This window comes from Danio rerio, chromosome 16 (genome assembly GCF_049306965.1).
Source record: "Danio rerio strain Tuebingen ecotype United States chromosome 16, GRCz12tu, whole genome shotgun sequence".
In the NCBI taxonomy this organism is placed as follows: Eukaryota; Metazoa; Chordata; class Actinopteri; order Cypriniformes; family Danionidae; genus Danio; species Danio rerio.
Window position 1 is genome coordinate 7,320,615 of NC_133191.1, and position 22,001 is coordinate 7,342,615.

At 37.7% G+C, this 22,001-nt stretch overlaps 1 protein-coding gene across 8 annotated transcripts in view; it reads left to right on the forward strand.

Annotated features, from left to right (window-relative positions):
- Nucleotides 1-22,001, forward strand: part of bbs9 (Bardet-Biedl syndrome 9) — a 196,148-nt gene that overhangs the window by 77,182 nt on the left and 96,965 nt on the right. The window contains exon 19 of one of the 8 annotated variants that reach the window (XM_073925783.1): nt 14,565-14,644. The exons of the other annotated variants lie outside the window; for them this stretch is intronic. Within the exon in view, the coding sequence (XP_073781884.1) occupies nt 14,565-14,591 (27 nt within the window). The 3' untranslated portion in view covers nt 14,592-14,644. Of the gene's footprint in view, nt 1-14,564; nt 14,645-22,001 lie in introns of those variants that run through there. 8 annotated transcript variants of the gene reach the window in all.

Genomic DNA, 22,001 nt, shown 5'->3' on the forward strand with positions numbered 1-22,001 from the left:
AACCATGAAAAATAAAAAATGTTATACTAATGTTATATAAGTCATATATGCACTTATCTAGCAAAGATCTCTCCATTAATCAACACTAACTTCTTGACTCTTCTAAATCATAAAAATACCCTAATGTTTGCAGATATTTAAGAAACCTGTTACGTGAACATGTTTAGCCCTTGAAAGTGTGCGTATCGTGTCAGAATGTTTGTCTTTGCTTTGATCTGTGTAACTCAGCCTACTGCCAGTTTACCCAATTATATTTTAGGTGCCATATTTTATTTTAAAAATAAGAGACCAGGGCTCGACAATAAGGACTGCCCAATGGCCTAGGGCCAGCATGCAAGATGCTAATGCATCCGATTGGGCCAGTGCTGCCTTGTCACTAAAGTTTAATTCAGCTCAGACTGTCTGTCAATTGCGTGCAAATTCAGTTTTGGGGTGCATTTACACCTAGACGTTTGTTTCGGAACCTGTCTCGTTTGCTCAGTTTGTGCGGTTTGTTTGGCATGAATCCCGCAAACGCAACCAAATCAATCGGTCAGAAATCACCTGAATAATGTGGTCTCTGCTCGACTGAAACGAACTCTGGAGCGGATTGATTGTAGTGAGAAAGCAAAATGATCCAACAAACTAACGAATAAGGCTCTATCACAGTGTATTATGGTTGTGTAATAGCTATATATATATGGATATATGAAAAGAGAATTATGAGTAGGGCAGGATGTCATAATTTTTCCATATTTTAATCTTTTCATATTTTGTATTAGACCTATTGTTTTGTTCGCTTGTGCACTGAAACCTCAAAAGAAAGATCGAGACTGATCTGCTTCATGATCTGACTGCAGCCTTGGTTCATCTGTTCTCTTCATAATTTAAGTATATAGTGTATACTTCTAGACATTTTTTTAATAAACATTATAGATAGATAATATAGATAGATAATATAGATAGATAGATAGATAGATAGATAGATAGATAGATAGATAGATAGATAGATAGATAGATAGATAGATAGATAGATAGATAGATAGATAGATAGATAGATAGATAGATAGATAGATAGACAGATAGATAGATAGATAGATAGATAGATAGATAGACAGATAGATTCAGAGTTATACAAATATATGAGATGGTGTTTTAGCAAATAATAGCAAATTAAATAAATATTCTAAATGTAAACATTTGCTGAGCAGCTTGCATTGTAAGGCTCTATCGTCAGGGACATTCACTTCTGTTGGTGTCATCAATCTTGCAACCAGCGGAGTCCGAGGAGGGGCGGGGTGAAAAAAACCCTCTTTAATATTTTAAATTGGGACTGCAATACCTAGGTTAACCACTAGGCTGTCAATCCTACATACTGTTAAAGACTACAGAATACACAAAACATGTCACTCATTTAATTTAGAACGGGGAAAAGTGTTACGGTCAGTAATGCAAATGAAGCCCTGCCTTCTAGTACAGGAGCCAATCATTGATCAATATTGACTGACGATTCTCAGGGGGAGGGGCTCAAAACAGATGTGAGTTTCTGCAGATTTTGTGTGAGTCGAACATTTTGAAATGAAATTAAAGAGACAGCTGTTTAATTTTATTAGTGATTCCTAATATGAGATTTAATTGTAAGCTTGGCAAGCCATTTTGAAGAATTTGATGTTTCTCCATTCAAACAGAATGCCCAAGACACGTTATAAAGATGGCTGCAGAGTAAATTTACTTGCCTTAAAGGCACATTGAAACTACATACTGACTGAGCTTTGCACACTTGCAGATACCTCTATTATGAGCAGTAAAGTTATCTACACTGTACTATGAATCTCTTATTTGCATTGCATCTGCACTGTGTTGTTTATAACGAATGGATTCAAGATTATGCCGAATTCAGATTTAGCATTAAGTCACGAATGGGATTCTGACTAGCTTGAAGACTAGAAACTATATTCTGACTACCTGTCACATGAATCACTTATCGTTCATACATCAGTGCGTAGCTTTTTCTCTGAGTTTATTTTGCTTTCGCGTGTTTGTTCAGTGTGAAATTTATACTCTTGACTATGTGGGAGGCGTTCGGTCGGACCACCTGTAGCCTTTGGCACTGTGTCAGTCATGACAGCTGCATGGGATTTTGGTTTTATTCACCGTTAAGCAAGGCTCCGGTTTGGGTCTGAGCAGTTAGCAGAACGCTTGAGCGCCTGCCAGGTTTTCAGTCCTGTTTCGGGAGGTGAAGCAGAAGTCCAGCCACAAGCGACTGCAGGGTAGCTGGGAGAGCAGAGCAAATTGGCACGTTTTTGCACCACAGATTTTGCGGCAGGCTCTGTAAACGGTCACTTTCACATTCTGTCTCAGGCAGTGCTCTTATATCAGGCATATTGCCAGAAACAATTATCCGTAACGTTCTACATGCACGGTTTAAGCGAGTTCATGTTGATGATGGTGAATGGCAGCCATTTCAATTTCAATTCATACATTTTATGGTGTCTGTAAACTGTCTTGTACCTGCTGTAAATTGCATGTTGGAAAAACTAGTGAATCTAACCTAAGCGTATAAAGTTCCGTTGCAAGATTCTTCATTTTAAGGATCAAGTTGCTTGTTTCTTTATTGCATTTTTGCTTATCTACAACATTGAAAATAATGTATTTTGAGTGTATAATGAAGCAAACAATGATAATATATAAGCATGTATTTTTGATATCTCGGATTGTTGGGATTTCATTGTATCAGTTGGTGAATATATAAATGAGTGAGTGATGATAATTTACTTGTGATTCTTTAAACAAATTTGCTCTCTCTAAATATGGAGATAATGTTTTTGTAGGTGGAATGACTAGCTTTATATATAAGATTGAAATGAGATTGGATTGTTTATAACTATTGAGTAGCTATTCAATTAATGACGTAATGCGATTGAGATAAGAGGGTGGAGTGAGAAAATTGTTTTACACACTGAGGAAGGCATTGAGCAAAAAATGGTTATGCTTTATGTCTCCAACGAATGTAAAATAAAGAAACAAGCGTAGATCATAGCCAAAACTTAAATAACCACAAGAGCGCAGTGCATACTTCACTACTGGACAGTCAAACTAAAAAACAAACAAACATGGCATCTGGAAAGACCTCTTGGCTGTCGTTTTGTGTGTGTGTATATATATATATATATATATATATATATATATATATATATATATATATATATATATATATATATATATATATATATATATATATATTATTATATATTATTATTATTATTATTTTTTTAAAATGAAACTTTCCACTTTTGATGCATTTATTTTGTATTCATTTCTAACAAGAGTTGGTATTGTAGTTAGCAAATATTTCCTCAGTTATCCAAGTTTTAGGAACAACAAATAATAACTTGACTTCTAGTTGATCATTTGGTATCAGAAGTGTCTTATATTAAAGGCAAAGGCCTCTAGATTATGCTTATTTTATCAAAATAAAATATGCCTTGATTTTTAGTTATTTAATTAGGACAGTAAGGTCTGACTTTGCTTAGCCAAAAGTCTTCATTCATTTATGCCTCCTCCTTCATCTTACCCTAGACATGCTCAATAATGTTTATTCTGGTGACTGGGCTGGCCAATCCTGGAGAACCTTGACCTTCTTTGATTTCAGGAACTTTGATGTGGAGGCTGAACAAATGTCTTGATACCTCAGGCTGTTGATGTTGTCATCCACTCTGCAGATCTCCCGCACAACCCCATACTGAATGTAACCCTAAACCATGATTTTTCCTTCACCAAACTTGACTGATTTCTATAAAAAACAAAGCTAAAAAGCTAAATGAACATGGCATCTGGAAGGACCTCTTGGCTGTCATTTTGTGTTTTATATATATATATATATATATATATATATATATATATATATATATATATATATATATATATATATATATATATATATATATATATATATATATATATAAAGCCTACAAATCATCTGAAGTTGTGTACCGTCAAGAAACCCATTGAATAAATGCCTTCAGTGAACATTAAAAGTAAATCTACAGAATTTTTACCATCTTCAGTCCCAAGTGCCATTCTGTTTTTCAGTTCACACCTTCCAATCTTTGTTTAGATTACAAGAACCACAAACACACATAGACAAAGTGGTATCGGCACTTAGAGAACCATTCATGCTCATGCAAGCTCTCTTTCTTGTCTGCTTCCCAACCCAGCAGTTCTGTTGGGTAACTGTGTATAAACGATTATTAGCCCAAATTGGCTCAAATCAACCAAGCTTCCTTAACCAACAGTCTCAACCCAGCACTTAGGTTAAAAAAACACCCAGCAGTTTTCAGAATGAATGCTGCCTATTCTAGACGAATAATCTCCTTTCAAGTAACGCTTAATCTAGATGCAAACGAATTATCGATAAATCATATGCAACTCATTTCATAAGTACACCAATAACAGTAACTCTTTCATGATCCAGCTCCTGGCATGTGCATTATTTTGTCCACAGCCTGTGTATATTTCCTGTCCTTCTCCTGGTTTTATATTCGCAAGAATAAATGACAGGTTGTGGATACTTCAGGGGGGTCAGTGTGTGGAGGTGGGCTGGTTTCTGCCTGGGAGGTGAGGTTTAACTGTTGATTACAGACTGTTGGATTGTGTCTGCTGAAATGACTAGAGAAAGCTCGCAGTAATGAAAGGGCTGTTTGTAGACTCACGGCTTCTATATATGGAGCCATGAGTAACTTAGCCATGAATACACAAACAACCGTACCATCTATGCCTGAAATCCTGCCCAAGTACTGGTCTTCTTTTTCTTTATAATTGCTTGATAGGGGTTGAATGAGTTGAGCTATTTATTCTTAAATCTATTATTAAGCTTTTTTGTGGTTGATCGCTTTACCTCTTCGTCTACGGAGGCCTATGAGCTTCTTCCATATCATTCGGACTGTATGTATCGCTTGACCTACCCATTTCATTATATGGCGACAGGGTTCTGATGTCACTGAGACCACTAAAGATCTCTTCTGCCTACTGTGATTCGTACACATGGACAAGATAAGATGGTCTTATGCTAAATATGCCACTAAAATAATTGTTGAATCACCTTCAGTGTGTGGAAGAAAAATATGTTGACTTGTGATTCTTTATTTGTCTTAGAAATAGGTTGTCCAGTCCTGTATCTCGAGGGTTCTAACCCTAAATACACTCAGCTTGACATGGTCTTGATCGAAACCTTTAGGTGTTCTGGAGGAAGTTGGAGATAATCTATGTAGGACTTTGGCACTGCGAAAACAGTTTGGACATGTTTTTCCATATTTCCAAACTCCAGCAGCAGTGAATCTTGGATTTGCAGAACAGCTCTTGGGAAGTGAGATTCTTGTTAGAGATCGGATGTTTCTCCTGTATCTTATCTCATTTTCGTCCGCTTTTCTGGGTTGCGGGGGCAGCAGTCTTAGGAGAGAACCTCAGACTTCCCTCTCCCCAGACACTTCCTCCAGCTCCTCCTGGGGGATCCCGAGGTGTTCTCAGGATAGCCGAGTGACATAGTCGCTCCAGTGTGTCCTGGGTCTTCCCCGAGGCCCCCTCCCGGTGGGACATGCCTGAAACACTCCCCTAGGTAGATGTCTTGGAGGCATCCGAAACACATGCCAAAGCCACCTCAGCTGACTTCTCTCGATGTGGAGGAGCAGCGGCTTTACTTCGAGCTCCTCCTGGGTGGCAGAGCTCCTCACCTTTCTATAACGGTGCGCCCTGCCACCCTGCAAAGGAAACTTATTTCGGCAGCTTGTATCCGAGATCTTGTCCTTTTGGTCATGACTCAAATCTCATGACCATAGGTGAGAGTAGGAACGTACATTGACTAGTAAATTGAGAGCATTTGCCTTTTGACTCAGCTTGGTATACCAAGGTCTGGTAAAGTCAAGGTTTCAAAACCGCCAAAATGTTCTGCTTTTTTGGTATACTTTGAAAACGCCTATCGTCTCATGCCTTATACTATATAAAATTTAAACATTGTAACTACATTATTCTGATGCATCTGAATCTATTAGACTTGTTATTTATTTCTCATAATATTTATTGGAGGAAATAGTTATACCTACACTGTAAAAAGATCCGTAATTTTACGGTTTATTTCCGGCTGCTAGGGTGCTGGAAAAAATGAATAGAAATGGACATTAAATTACAGAAATTTACTTTAATTTAAACTACTGGTAAATTTCTGTAATTCAATCTCTGTTATTTTACAGTATTTTTTTTTAAGTTAACGTGCTTATTTTACAGATTATTTTCGTAAAATAACCGTAAAATCCGTAGGATTTGTTTTACACTTTACTGTGTGTTGTATACATGATAATGCAATTTTATGTTCGTTTTCAATAATATTCAGCAAAAAGAGTGGAATAAATGAAAGCTGTTGGAATATCAGTTATTGTAAAGTATGTTTAAGGTGTCATTTATAAGTTCTTAAGCTTATAAGCTTATAACACTGCAACACTAATTAAATTATTTCAAACAAACTTATTAATTATAATGAAAGTTGTCAATTAGTAATTTCTACGTTAGATCCACTATTGTACGTTGTTGCCATATTGCAACATATCATAAAGTAAAAGCAAAAATCAGTCCAAGGCACTTGAAAAATGTGAATTTTTTTTAAAAAGCCTTTATTCACATGGCTAATCCTTAAAAAACGCGTAGGTTTTTTGAGTGCCTTGGACTGATTTTTGTTGTTGTTTTGATGAATCCCTTACTCAAAGAGCACCAACAAAATATTTGAGATAACCTATGAGAGCTCTTTTTTTTTTTTTTTTTTTGATATCATAAAGTACCTTAAAAAAGATTTTCTCCTTTCTAAGAAAAGAAAAACTTAAATTTTTTTTATAGATTTATGATAGATGTATCATAACGCATGCAGTACAGGGTTAAAATGCTTTTAAATTGTGTACAAAGTACACAAAAGTCTTTTTTTGGAATGGTCCCAGGGGAAATCCATCAAATGCCTACAATATATTCCTAAGTAAGTGAATAAAATATAGGTTTGAAATTGGCTACAAAATGGTGGAGTTTGTCACTGGCAGTCTGTCATGTTGTGGTCAAATTGGTGCGATCCAAAGACAGATCCTTGGGGTACTGCATTTGCCTATGGTTTCATACTGCAAGCCTAAGTTGTGGTGAAATGTGAAGAGCTCCAAAACAGATCCCTGGAGTACTTACAAGTCACGAAAGCAAGCAGATTTTAATTCAAGAGACTATACAGTAATTATTGGAGGCAATTCTTTAAAAAGATGACATTCTACACTGCAAGCCTATGTTGTGGTGAAATGTGTAGAGCCCCACAACAGATCCCTGGAGTACTCAGAACTCATGAAAGCAGATTATAATAATTATTAAAGTCATTTTTTTCTTTTTAAAAGATGACATTTCATACAGCAAGTCTGTGTTGTGGTGAAACTGGAAGGATTCCAGGGCAGAACCCTGGAGTACGCCAGGACTCATGAATGCAGATTATAATTCAGCAGACTGTGATGTCTTGTGATAGGATAATGGGTGTTCACATATGTCTGACATCGTTTCTCTCAAAAATACAAAAACATGTTTGTAAATACAGCTCAGTGGTTATCACTGTTAGCAGAAGGTCGCTGGTTTGAGTCCCGGCTGGGTCAGTTGGCATTTCAGTGTGGAGTTTGCATGTGCTCCCCATGTTGGCATGGGTTTCCTCCAGGTGCTCCGCTTTTCCCCACAGTCCAAACACATGCGCTACAGGTGAATTGAATAAACTAAATTGGCCGTATTGTATGTGTGTGAAGAAGTGTGTATGGATGTTTCCCAGTACTAGGTTGCAGCTGGAAAGGCATCCTCTGTGTAAAACATATGCAGAATAAGTTGGCGGTTTATTCCGCTCTGGTGACCCCAGATTAATAAAGAGACTAAGCCAAAGGAAAATGAATGAATGAAATACAGCACAGGACGCATTTCCCATGAACGCTAGTGGCTGTAAAGCTGTTAAAATCTGTTTTAAATGTTGCAAAGCTTCCAAAAAGCAATATAATGTCACGCCTCTGATGTGTATTTCCACAGAGCCTGATTTTTCTGGGCACAGTCAGCTATCGCAAGCTCTTGGTCAGGACTTCCAGTTTACAGCATGTTTATGTGTTATTGACATTACTGAGCTACCTACACAGCTCCTAAATAGAGGTTGTGATTTGTTTCCTGTGAAGTTCATAATGCCCGTAAGTAATGGCACCATTACTTTGTGGTGACACTGTGGACAGGAGTGTTTAGGAAGGGCCATAAACAACATCACTTCATCTGTTCCCCACTCATTGAAGTGTGTTGTGTGTGTTTTGAGAGGTTTGGTTCACACAGTAAACACTTTTTCGGTGCACTGAATTTGAATTGAATGAGCACCATCATTGGTTTATTTTCACACTATACATATAATTTGTGGACTAAAAAAAGTACAAAAGCATTTAAAAATAGAAATGCAGCAGATTTCACATGCACAGTTGAAGTCAGAATTATTAACCTTCTAATTATTTGCTTCCCTCTATATTTTTACCCAAGGCTTAATTTGTGCTGGACTACGCCGGATCCGGCACCTCTGAAATCTGATCCGGCACCTCATTTTACCGATCCCCCTCCTCAACCGCCACCCGCCACCCCCCCAACCCCCCTCCGCTGTTCACTTTTACTTTCTTGCGTGACTCCCCAACCCTCTTCACTTTCGTCCGCAACAACCAACCTCTCCTGGCTCTTACCTTACGTTCGCGACACCCCGATCTGTTCCAGGACCTCGCAATTCACAAATTAAGCACTCTTTTTACCCCAATTTCTGTTTAACGGAGAGAAGATTTTTTTCAACACATTTCTAAACATAATAGTTTTAATAACTCATCTCTAATAACTAATTTATTTTATATTTGCCTTGATGACAGTAGATAATATTTTACTAGATATTTTTCAAGACATTAGTTTTCAGCATAATTGACTCTCTCTACCGAACGGTTGACCATGTTTTTACTGTTTTCAAAAATGACTGTTAAAGATATGTCTTACACTTCATATTTTCAGATTTTCTGTAATATATGTATTAAGCCTGGTACTTTTACCATAAACTGACAGATTTGGTAGAGGCTGATATTTTAGAAATTATAGGATGTGTTGAAACAACATGCATTGAGTGTGTTTACTAGCTAAGAAATGTAATCCAAACATTTTTTTCTTGGTGGGGTAATAAAAGGGTTAAAGTGACATTTAAAGGCTTAATTAGGGTAATTAGGCAAATCATTGTATAAGGATAGTTTGTTCTGTAGACGATCAAAAACATTTTATCCTAGCTGAAATAAACAAGGTCTTTGCACACTTATATACGACATTTCCGCATGTGTTTTTTTCCTATTCATGTGCGGAAAATTTGTCACGTAAACAAACCTTGCACACTGAGCCCGATGCATATTAATGAATCCATTATGAAAAAACAGGCTACATATTGTGTTCATTTAGGCCCAATCTCATTTCTGTTTTTGTACCCCTACCCCTTCCCCTTAAAACAGAGTGTAAATGGGAGGGGCTTTAAAATTTACCCCTAAGAAATGGGACAGCACCTGCACACGCCATTATATGTCATTGCAATCACTTGCTTCAAATGAAATCAACGATCGCGTTGTGTTATTTTTGGTTATTTATCTTCAGGAAATCACTGAAGGCATATATCATGTTATCATAAACAATATATTATGACAATTATAATGTTATATTAAAGCTTGTAACTGTACTGTGAAATATTAATCTATGTAAACACATAATAACAACATTAACGTTATACCAGACACTGTAAAAAGCTCATTCCCAGCCACAAGACTTTTCTGACAACGGATTCGAGTGTCATCGATTGAAAGTATGTTGTGTAACTGCTTTACAGGAGTTATTATTATGGATTATGGATAGCGAAATCAATTTCTGTTTGTTTATATTTTAGTATTTTTTATATAAAGCATGACGGTAAAACAAGAACACGGTTAAGAATGTAGTAAAACATGTGCTTGTTTGTCGAAAAAATTGTAATGATGACAATTAGTCTAATTTGTGCATCTCCTGATTTCCGTGTGCAGCCATGCTGCTGTTGTAGATGGTGTTTTCTGGGACATTTTCTTACCCCTTGAATTCGAATGTGGTCCTAAAAAAATCTCTGTTTCAAAGGGTATCTAGCCCTTCCCCTTAGCCCAAAGCCTTTAAGCTACACCCCAACCCCCTTCACATGAACGTGCAAAACAAGGGGTAGGGGTAAGGGGAAGGGCTAAGGAGTAGAACTGGGATTGGGCCTTAATACTAGCCTACATAGCGAGGAGGAAGAGTTTTCCTCTTTATAAAAGAGCTGCACTACTATTAACCCGAAACGCAAAGTTTATTTCAGAAAATCAATGGAATTTTTATATATTGGTTGTGATACACACATTCACGAACGTAAACAATTCCTGAACGGAGACTGGCAGTAGGCTACCTAATAGATGGCGGTTGCTTTGATGTGTCGAAGCAATGGACCGAAAGCAGACCATGCTTTCTGTTATAATGTCTATGGGCAGTGCGTCACATGTATGGACACACACTCACTGAACTCAATCCAACATGTAGGGGTTCTCAACTGTCCACCACATAATGTCTCTATTTTATGTACTGTTTGTGTCATAAAGTTATCTGTGGCTCAAGAGATAGCATTCTGTATTTAGCTTTTCGCTTGTACGGTAGTTCTGAGCTGTCAAAACCCCTCTCAAAGTGCTTTTTCGAATGCGAAAAGTGGAAAAAATTGTATCCGGTTTGAAATTTTTTTTATGACAGATGACAAGTTACATTGATTGTAACCTTAATAATAATACAAATGACACAACGTGAGGTCCAACTTATTTTTTTACATGCAAAAATAATATTTGAAAATTTCGGATTCAGTGTGCAATACCTTTAGACTTAATGCAAAAGAAGAACATATTATAGGAAATATCCTGACAAATGCTTACTCTGTTAAAAGTCATTTGGGAAATATTTAAAAAGGAAAAACAAATTCACAGGAGAGCTAATAATTCTGACTTCAACTGTACATGCAATCTCTTGATGTAAAGGTACCACCCGTAGAGCGTGAAGCAATAAGTGGAAACTGAGCAATTTTCCCAGGCAGACGGGACAGAAGAGACAGAGAACGATGTGTTTATCAGGTCTGAGCCGGCTGATAAGGCATCTTAGTTGTCTCTATGGGTTGTCAGATACTATCATACCCTTAGTCTTACCCGTCTCTCTTCAATGGATCAGTTTATAAACAACTATTGTCTTTGGCAACATCTCTCTATCCATCTCTGTGCCATGACTAAAAACTACAATGGTAACTGTCTAGGATCGCTTGCTGGTACAGATGTGTATCTCTCCATGTTATCAGCCTCCCAGCTTTCCTTCAACACAGGAACTTGTCCTACACACAAACATTTTCGACCAGCAATGCTACAAACTCAAATTACAAAAAGCTGGGACTGTATGAAAATGCAAATAAAAACAGAAAGTAGTGATTTCTCAATTTACTTAGACTTGTATTTCATTGTATTCAACCGCGCTAAAGGCTGATTTATACTTCTGCGTCAAACGTCGGCGTATGCTACGGTGCTGACGCATAGCCCTTCGCCGTGGCCGTCGCCGTCACTGACGTGCACCTCTCAAAAAATGTAACTACACGTCGCAACGACGCGTAGCGTAAGCTCTGTGATTGGTCGGCTTGGTAGCGCTGACGAGTCTGGGCGGGACCGAGAGCCGCACGAATGGCGCGAGCGATTGTTTACAAGTGTGGAGTCCCGTGAAGGAGCTCCGGATGGAAAGTTTTGTTTTGTGTTTACCTCATAGTTAAAGTTGTTGCACGTCCGCCGGTTCCTGCCTCAAAATGAGCGAGTTTGAGCCACTTGTACATCCCGTAAGTGTTCAGGAAAAGCAAAACAGCAGCAAAGAAACTCGACACAGAGGAACATTTACACCTCACTGCCAACTAGCGTTTCGGAAGTGTTAAAGCAGATCGACAGAGACAGCGCGCAGAAATATAAATGCACAGCCACGCGCGTTGTATGCGCCGTGGGTTACGCCGGTCACCTGACGCAGAAGTATAAATCAGGCTCAACTGGGAAAATGAGACAAGTTCCGAAACAAAAGTGTAGGTGTGAAAGCACCCAGTTTGCGTTGATTGAACGATAAGAATAATTAATAAATCCATATGAAACAGTCCCTTAAAAGTCACGTCTCGCTTTCAGTTTCGGGCTTGGGCACGTTTTGCCCTCACACACAAGCGTACCACGCCAAAGCCCAAGTGAGAGCCCGATTCAGAGCCCTCACACTTCTCAAACGATCCAGGAAACGGGCCTGGACACGGTTCAAATAGCATAGTGTGAGTAGGCCCAAAGTTTAATATTATACCACAAAATCTACTGCCATCTGCTGCAAATAACACTATTGCTGGGATGTTAATCTAGCATAATAACCCCAGGGGTCACACATTAAATATAATAATTGATAAAATATGATAATTCTAATTAAAGTCATGAGATTTTTGAAAATCACCAAGCAACCCCTCCCTCATTAGCCCCTTTCACACATACAGACCTTTCCGGAAAATTACCGGCAATTTTCCGGAAAGGTTGTATGTGTGAACAGGCCCTTTTTGAAAATACCGGTAAATTCGTTCTGGCTATTTTCCGGAAAGAGAAGTTGTAACATTACCGGTAATTTACCGGAATGCTTTGCGCTGTGTGAATGCAGAAGGAGGATTGCCGGAAAGATCGCGTGCACGTCTAGAACATGCTGACGTGAAACGCCTGCTTTAGCCAATCAGAACAGTCAGAAGCATTCACGTCTGCGCGGTTTATGAGAATAAAAGCCTTTGAATATTTTACCAGACATATTTAGCTGGTAGATGTTAGTCAGATAACGTTTATATGTTCGTCTTAATGCCAACTGTGTAAATAATTATCGATAGGATGCTTATGATAAGCCGTTGTTTGTTTACCTTTAAGCTTTGCGTGTACCCGTTAAAGCAAACACACATTTTATGTACATCTCGACATGTGAAAGTGTTTCTATATGTTTTCATCGGAGTTGTTCACAATACTGATCCGTCCACAGAGTTTGTAATGTAATTAAATGGTTACAAATACAAGGCCAGCCGTTTAGAGGTCATTTCTGGTTGATGATGTCAGAATATACCGGTATTTTAAAATGGATGTGTGAATGCTCTTTTATGGAAATATTCCGTAACGTCCTCGCCTGTGTGAACAGCGCTTTTTTGAATTTACCGGTAAAGTCGTTCCGGAAATTTTCCAGATATTTACCGGTATCACTGTGTGAAAGGGGCTAATGTCTCGCGACCCCTACTTTGAGAACCACTGCTTTACACACTGAAATTCATTCAAATTTCTTGAATCATTTAATTATTTTCTGCACTGTTGAAGGTGAAATTTCCAAATGTCTTCCTATCTTTCTTTGATGAACATTGTTTAAACATTTCAATCATTTTCTCACATAACTGGCGATCTTCTGCCCATATTTGCTCCTAAAGGTCTAGACCTTTCTTGGATGCTGCTTTTGTACCAAATCATAATTAGAATCTCCCTGTTTCACATCAAATCATTATTTAGCCAATTTATCTGATTACTAGACCTAAACTACCTAAAGTACTTAGACCTAAAGTTGGCGGTTAATTCCGCTGTGACAAACCCAGATCAATAAAGGGACTAAGCCGAAAAAAAAAATGAATTAATAAATAATACTGCTAATAATAATAAAATACCAAAGCAAATTGTCATGAATAAACTAAAAAAAGACCTTATTGCGCCGGGTGTATGATAGGGCCCTTAATGTTAAAATACATTTTGTTTACCTATTGAGCTTTCCATTCATCAATTAATAATATAGGACTCCTGAAAAATGTTTTAGTTTCCATTAAAAAGACAGGACAAAAATTTCAGCAAATACTCTTCTTAAGCACTAAATCAACAACATTGTCAATGTTTTGAATAGAAGTGTGTATTTGCATACACACACACAGCAGACGGAAAGTATTATACTTCCAGAAGACTTTTCATGGCAGGAGTTTGAAATCTAAAAACAAGTCCCATTTGGTAAATCTATATCAGATGTTGGTTTGTGTAATTTGCATAAAGATCCTGAAGCATGTTTTACTATCATAAATAATATTTCGTGACAATAGCCATATAGCCCCACTATTTGTCATTAATTAAATGTCACCGTGCAAAAAAAGTTCAATGGTTCCAAAAAGTAGACATTCAGATATATTATTTGAAGAGGCCATATGGTTCTTTGTAGTGTTTTCCTTTTGCTTTAGTGTGTAATGTATCTGTTTGTGCATGGAAAAGATCTGCCAAGTTACAAAGCTCGCAGTATTCCTCAGATTTGATTTATTTTATCCAACAAAGAACACTGACCCAAACCTGCCTGAAACACATTGATATATGTCCAGACTTTAGTTCTGCAAATGTTTATCTGTGAATAAAAGCTGTAAAGATGTTGTTGAGAGAGTTACGACTGAAACATTTATACATTTTCAGGTCAATCTGGTCATTTGCTCAAGTTAGTTCAGATCAATCTACTCAATCAGAATAAAATTGAAGACGTCCAAAGGCTTGAGGTATTCCACACACACACACACACACACACACACACACACACACACACACACACACACACACACACACACACACACACACACACACACACACACACACACACACACACACACACAAACACACACACATATATATATATATATATATATATATATATATATATATATATATATATATAAATATATTTTTTTATTAAAATTTCTGCAGATTTTTAACAACAATGTCAAACTATAATTAGAAAATAAAATTTTTGAAAATAGCATTTTATTTTGTTGAATCTGAGAGGTCCTAAGGCAGAACCTTGGGGTTTTCCACACACATATATACTAAATATTGTAAATGTTATCTACCTAATTAGCTGTGTTGTCAGAAACTCGTTCGATCGGAAATAACTATGCGTGCCTGGGCTACTTTACTAAATGGCTTAGTTCTAAAAAGTGGCTCATTCAGGAATTAAGGTGCAGACCATGTAATACGCACATAAATATAGTGCAAAAGAGTGTTGATTTGTATGTTTAAAGCTTTCATGCAGATTTTTAACAACAATGTCAAACTATAGGTAGAAAATTAATGAGTTTTAGAAAATAGCATCTTATTTTGTAGACTTGAAGAGGTCCTAAGGCAGATCCTTGGGGTATTTCACACACATGTATACTAAATATTGTAAATATTCATTTATTCATTCATTCATTTTCTTTTCAACTTAGTGCCATTATTATTCCATGGTTGCCACAGTGGAATTAACCGCCAACTACTCCAGCACATGTTTTACGCAGCGGATGCCCTTCCCATCTCTGGGAAACATCCACTCATTCACACTCATACACTACAGACAATTTAGCCTACCCAATTCCCCTGTACCGCATGTCTTTGGACTGTGGTGGAAACTGGAGCACCCAGAGGAAACCCACACGAATGCATGGAGAATATGCAAACTCTACACAGAAATGCCAACTGACATAGCCCGAAGCTTGAACCAGCGACCTTCTTGCTGTGAGGTGACAGCACTACCTACTGCGCCACTGCATCGCCATATTGTAAATATTGTCTGCTTAATCAGCTGTGTTTTCAGAAACAGATTCGAACTGAAATAACTATGTGTGTCTGGGCTACTATGCTAAATGGCTTAGTTCTAAAAGGTGGCTCATTTAGGAATTAAAATGCAGGCCATGTCATATGCACAGGTCCTTGGGGTATTCCACACACATATTTAGTAAATATTGTAAATATTGAGGCGAGGCAGTGGCGCAGTAGGTAGTGCTGTCGCCTCACAGCAAGAAGGTGGCTGGGTCGCTGGTTCGAACCTCGGCTCAGTTGGCGTTTCTGTGTGGAGTTTGCATGTTCTCCCTGCCTTCGCGTGGGTTTCCCTTTAACTAACATGGTTCAAGTAATGGATGTCTAAAAGTTTTTGGGCACTTGTCACTAGAAAGTTATTTCTAGAACGATTTCTAGACAGATTGATATTTTTCTGATGCCAGAACTGTGTTGTTATTTGTTTGGGAATATATAAACAGATGTTTACACTTTCTCTGTGAATTTATGTTTTAGGTTTTCAACAGCAAATGCCACATCCATTACGCTGGAATTGCTCATAGGCCAATTGGTTAAACTAAATTAGTGTCTGAATGGGAGAGTGTTTGGGTGTTTCTCAGAACTGAGGGTTGTATTTTCAGAGATAAGTCATGGCTGGAAGGTCGTCCGCAGTGAAAAACAATTGCCAGAGTAATTGGTAGAGCTGTGAACCTACACTAGTCTCACGGTTCGGTTCGGTTACGATTATCTTGCCATCGATTCAGTTCAATTCAATATTCGGTGCATCACGGTGCATTGACGGTGCTTTTCATACACAGTTTCATATTTTCTTCACAGCAGCATTTCTTGTATTAAAATGTATGGATATATTTATATTTATATACTATTTGTAATACAATTTTGTCATTTAATACAAACAGTCAGATATAGAAACTGTAACTTTAAACAAAACGAGCATTTAGCAATTAATATAAACAAATATAAATATCCAGCTCAATTTCTGATCCTTGTCTAGTTCTCTTACACCCCTTTGATTGGTCACACCCTCAAAAAAAAACGGTTGCGATTGGCTCTTGCGCGCTGCGTTCTTCACAGATGAGTGATACTTATAAGCGGCAGGCGGCAGGCGGCAGCGGCGATCTCACAGCTGATGTATGATAGACACGGTGGAGAAAACTCTGCAGACACGCGCTCGTTTCTGTATGCAAAAGTAACGCTGTAAAACAGCCGAGAAGAGAAGAAAAGCCACGCCAGCAGGTCAAATGGGCCACTGTGTGTGTGTGTGAGAAAGAGAGACAGAGCGAGAGCGAGAGCGAGAGAGAGAGAGAGAGAGAGAGAGAGAAATGGAGTAGGCTACTTTCATTCTCTCGATCTCAGTGAAATAGGGGCTATAGTTGTATATGTCAGGGAAAGACTGATCCAGCAAACACACACAGTGAAATTGTGCACAGTTTATGAGTTTTAAATAGTTAAAGCGCTGTAAATACTCGCGATCGCCTCCCTCGCGACAGAGCGCATATGAGGTAAATGACGTCAGTAATAACTGGTTATGATTATTACGGAACCGATACCGAATTGCATCGCAGTGCACCGAAGAAACGATTAATTTTGACACCCCTAGTAATTGGCTATTCATTTCGCTGTGCACGACCCATGATAAAGCAGGGAATAGGCCTCAAAATGAAGGGAATAAGCACAAGGAAAAGTGAGGCAGTGTAGATTAGCCTTTGATAATTATTCATTCATTAATTCATTTTTCTTCAGCTAAGTCCCTTATTTATCAGGGGTCGCCACAGCGGAATGAACCACCAACTATTCCACCATATGTTTTATGCAGCAGATGCCCTTCCAGCTACAACCAAGTACTGGGAAACACCCATACACTCATTCACATACACTCATACACTACGGCCAATTTAATTCCTCCAATTCAGCTATAGCGCATGTGTTTGGACTGTGGGGGAAACCGGAGCACCCGGAGGAAACCCACGCCTACTGTACATGAGGAGAACATGCAAACTCCATACTGGCCCAGCCGGGACTCGAACTAGTGACCTTCTTGCTGTGAGGCGACAGTACTAACCACTAAGCCACCATGCTGCCACTTTGATAATTGGTACAAGTGAAGTTTTTATGACAAAATTTAGCAGGACCAACTTAAAAGTCCCTTCGGTTAGGGGGTCATACAGACTCCCACTTGTACCCTCTGAGAAGTCCTTGATTCCCCTGCCTCACTACCAGGCAAATGGGCTTCATGGGCTCCAGACTGTGATGTTGATGCTTTTTCAAGCTTTCCATGTTATTTTGAACTCTCTCCTGCTGAAAGTCTGATGAAGTGCTGTGAAATGTTGTATAACAGCAGCCCTCTTTCTCCTGAAGGTGTGAACAGGGCCACTGACTACACACGTCCCACGAAAAGCTATTTAAAAAATTGAATAAATAAATAAAAAATCTGTTTATTCTGACAGATATTTCGGTCCCTCCGCATTTGGCTTCGTCCCTCAGGGGATAAAGTATTTTCCTGCCCGTCTTTGGCATTGGCCGGGGTTTGTTTTGGGCTTGAAATGTTATATTTCAAAATGGTTTTGGGTATTTTTAGAGTATGTAATTTTTGCAGAATGTGCCCATGGGTAAGTGGTGACCACACTGATGGGTCGAACCGTCTGCCAGCTGTTTCATGTCTGTTCTTTTCCAACCAACAGCAAATTTTAGCTCTTCAAGATAGTGGTTTCTAATCTAACTCATCTTAAGTGATACTTAACATTGTACATAATGAAAACCCACTTCCGTTTTCTACATTTTTAAAATTTTATTTATTTGTATAAAGCACTTTAACAAAAGTAAATACAGTTGAGGGCAAAGTTATTAGCCCTCTTGTGCAATATTTATTCTTTTTTAAATATATCTCATGGGATATTTATTGGAAGGGCATTTTCATAGGATCTCCTTTAATATTTTGTTCTTCAGAAAGTCTTATGTGTTTTATTTAGGCTAGAATAAAAGGAGTTTAAATGTTTTTTTTTGTTTGTTTTGTTATTTAAATAGTATTATTAGCCCCGTTGGGCGAAGCAGTGGCGCAGTAGGTAATCCTGTCGCTTCACAGCAAGAAGGTCGCTGGGTCACTGGTTCGAGCCTCGGCTCATTTGGCGTCTCTGTGTGGAGTTTGCATGTTCTCCCTGCGTTTGCGTGGGTTTCCTCCGGGTGCTCTGGTTTCCCCCACAGTCCAAAGACATGCGGTACAGGTGAATTGGGTAAACTAATTTGTTCGTAGTGTATAAGTGTGTGTGTGAATGTGTGTGTGGATGTTTCACAGAGATGGGTTGCAGCTGGAAGGGCATCCGGTGTGTAAAAACTTGCTGGATACGTTGCTGGTTCATTCCTCTGTGGCGACCCTAGATTAATAAAGGCACTAAGCCAAGAAGAAAATAAATGAATGAATGAATATTAGCCACGTTAAGCTCACTCAGAAAACTCAGTTTAATCTACCTGTTTAAAATGAGCTGAAACAGCACAATTATTGTAATTTATTTGGCTAATTTATTTGTTTTATTATCAGTTCACTTAAATTTGTAAACCATTGAGTTAACTTAAGCGTTTTGTGTTGGGCCAACATAAAAAAAAATTGTGTTGGTCCTACTACCTGCTTTGGGGATTTGTAGTTCCCAGCATGCTTTGCATGGGATTGAATTAAGAGAGATAAATGTTGACAATCAAAGTAATCTTAGATGTTTAAAGTTAATAGAAAGACTTGTTAGAGTTTAATCTTCGCTTTAGTTTAAAGATTTATACGACTTTCATGTAATGCTTTGAGTTTTGAGATAGCCACCTTGCAGAAGCACCCATGCTTTGGGTGTTGGAAGCTTAACTAGCTGATCTGCTCTTTGTTGCTTTGCTCAGTGAGCAATACCTGTATTAAAATGAGTTCTGAGATCAACTAACTGTATGTGTAACTCATGAAATATGCTCAAAATGGCTCTTTTAGTGTATTTAGGATAACTTCAAATAAAACTTCAAAATGCATGACACATAATAGACATACATGATATTATCAGACCTTTGAGTTTGATTGAAGTTAAATAAAAATACAAATTTATTTCAACTTTATATATATATATATATATATATATATATATATATATATATATATATATATATATATATATATATATATATATATATATATATATATATATATATATATATATATATATAATCATATTGGACTAACTCAGTTGCATTTTATTGTGTAAATAGTTGTTGTTTTTTTAGTTGGTGCTAAACAAATTTTTTGGATAGAAATCCTTCCCTCAATAAAATTGAGCTCATCCAAGGAGACACCCGTCTCTGCAGTATGATAAAATAGGTCTATAGAAACATAGCTACTGACACACTTCAATCTTTTCTTAAGGTTTTCTTTGCTTATTCCAGACTTTCTCTCCATCATGCAGTAGTCTCTCTCTCTCTCTCTCTCTCTCTCTCTTTCTCTCTCTCTCTCTCTCTCTCTCAATTCAATTCAATTCAATAATTGCTTTATTGGCATAACAAATGTTACAAATGTATTACCAAATCAGTTATAAAATTTACATTAAAAGTAACATACATATATATATATATAAAACATACACACATTAAATAGTTGTAGTAAAATAAAAAAATATATTTATATATAATAATTAAATAAAATATCAACAATATATCATATTATTCAATATATCACATTAATATTCAATATAGTATATTATTATTCAACATATTCATACAAATCAATACAAAAGTAGATCAGAATAGACTGTACATTTAACAATCAACATTTTAGGATAAAACAGTAATAAAAACAATAATAATCAGTATATTTACAATGATTCATTTATAATCATCTAGGTGTGTGTGTATGTGTGTGTGTGTGTGTGTGTGTGTGTGTGTGTGTGCGTGCATGTGTGTGTGTGTTTGCGTGTTTTTGTGACTTATCTGGAAACAAATCTGTATAATGACATGGGTATGACACAGGTATTACAAAAAGGAGGTGAAATATGAGGACATTGGTGACGTCCTCATTTCTCAAAATCCTTATGAATCCTACAGAATGAGTTTAATCAGAGAGTAAAGCTGCACACAGTCTCCTGTGATGGTTGGGTTTAGGGGTGGGGTGGGGTGAGGGCAATACAATATACGGTTTGGACAGTATAAAATGAATGGAAACCTATGTAATGTCCCCACTTTTCACAAAAACAAACGTGTGTGTTTGTGTGTGTTTTTGTGTGTGTTTTTGCAGGCGCATCACTGATGTTTTTATTGGTCTGCTCTCTCTTTTTGGGACAGGCATTAATGTATTGGGCCGCTAGAAGGACAAAGTCATTTTTTTCCCCTAGTGAATATTGAAGCTGTGTTTTATTGTCTAACTCAGTGAATTGTGGGTAAATGTTCTGTAGTTTGGTGTGGAATGTTTCTCTGATGTGCTGATAGTTTGTGCAGCGGGTGAGAAAGTGTTCCTCCATCTCCACCTTTGCCTGGGCTCACCTACCTCTCTCTCTCTCTCTCTCTCTCTCTTTTCTTTCTCCAGTGTTAAATGCGCTTTTGTTTTTGCTCAGCTGGCATCAATCAACTCTTGTACTTTTACTCACAAAAGCTCCTTCACTGAAAGTCTTATTTAGATTGGCTGTTCAGACCTTTTTATCAATACACACTGATCTTTAAAAGCAGATGTCTCTGGCAAACACTGCTTCCTTGTGTTTTCTGTGGTCTGTGGTGTGAGCTTTCAGGCAAAACGTGATTGACTGTACAGGTGAGTTCTGGGCTCAATGTGCATAAATCCGTCAATAAGATGTGTCGGGCTGAACTCAAGATTTATTTATTTTTAAAGAGTGTCTGTAAGTAGCACTATTGTTAAACTGTTTCGCCATCTTCTGATATCGTGGAGCGCTGTGTGTTTTCAAACCTTTTATTTTTAGCCATTTGCCTTACTTGGTTTATAATGAGCAATTTAGCTCTTTTAGTAGACCTTATTTCCTTATTTTCATTGAACCTTGTAATAAAATGACTTTAAACATCACACTAATGGCTCAGTCTACCCCACACCAAGACCAAAATGTGACTATATACAGTATATATATCATATACACTCACCGGCCACTTTATTAGGTACACCTATCCGACTGCTCGTAATGCAAATTTCTAATCAGCCCATTACATGGCAGCAACTCAGTGCATTTAGGCATGTTGACATGATCAAGACGATCTGCTGCAGTTCAAACCGAGCATCAGAATGGGGAAGAAAGATGATTTAAGGGACATTGAACATGGGATATACATAATAAAGTGGCCTGTGAG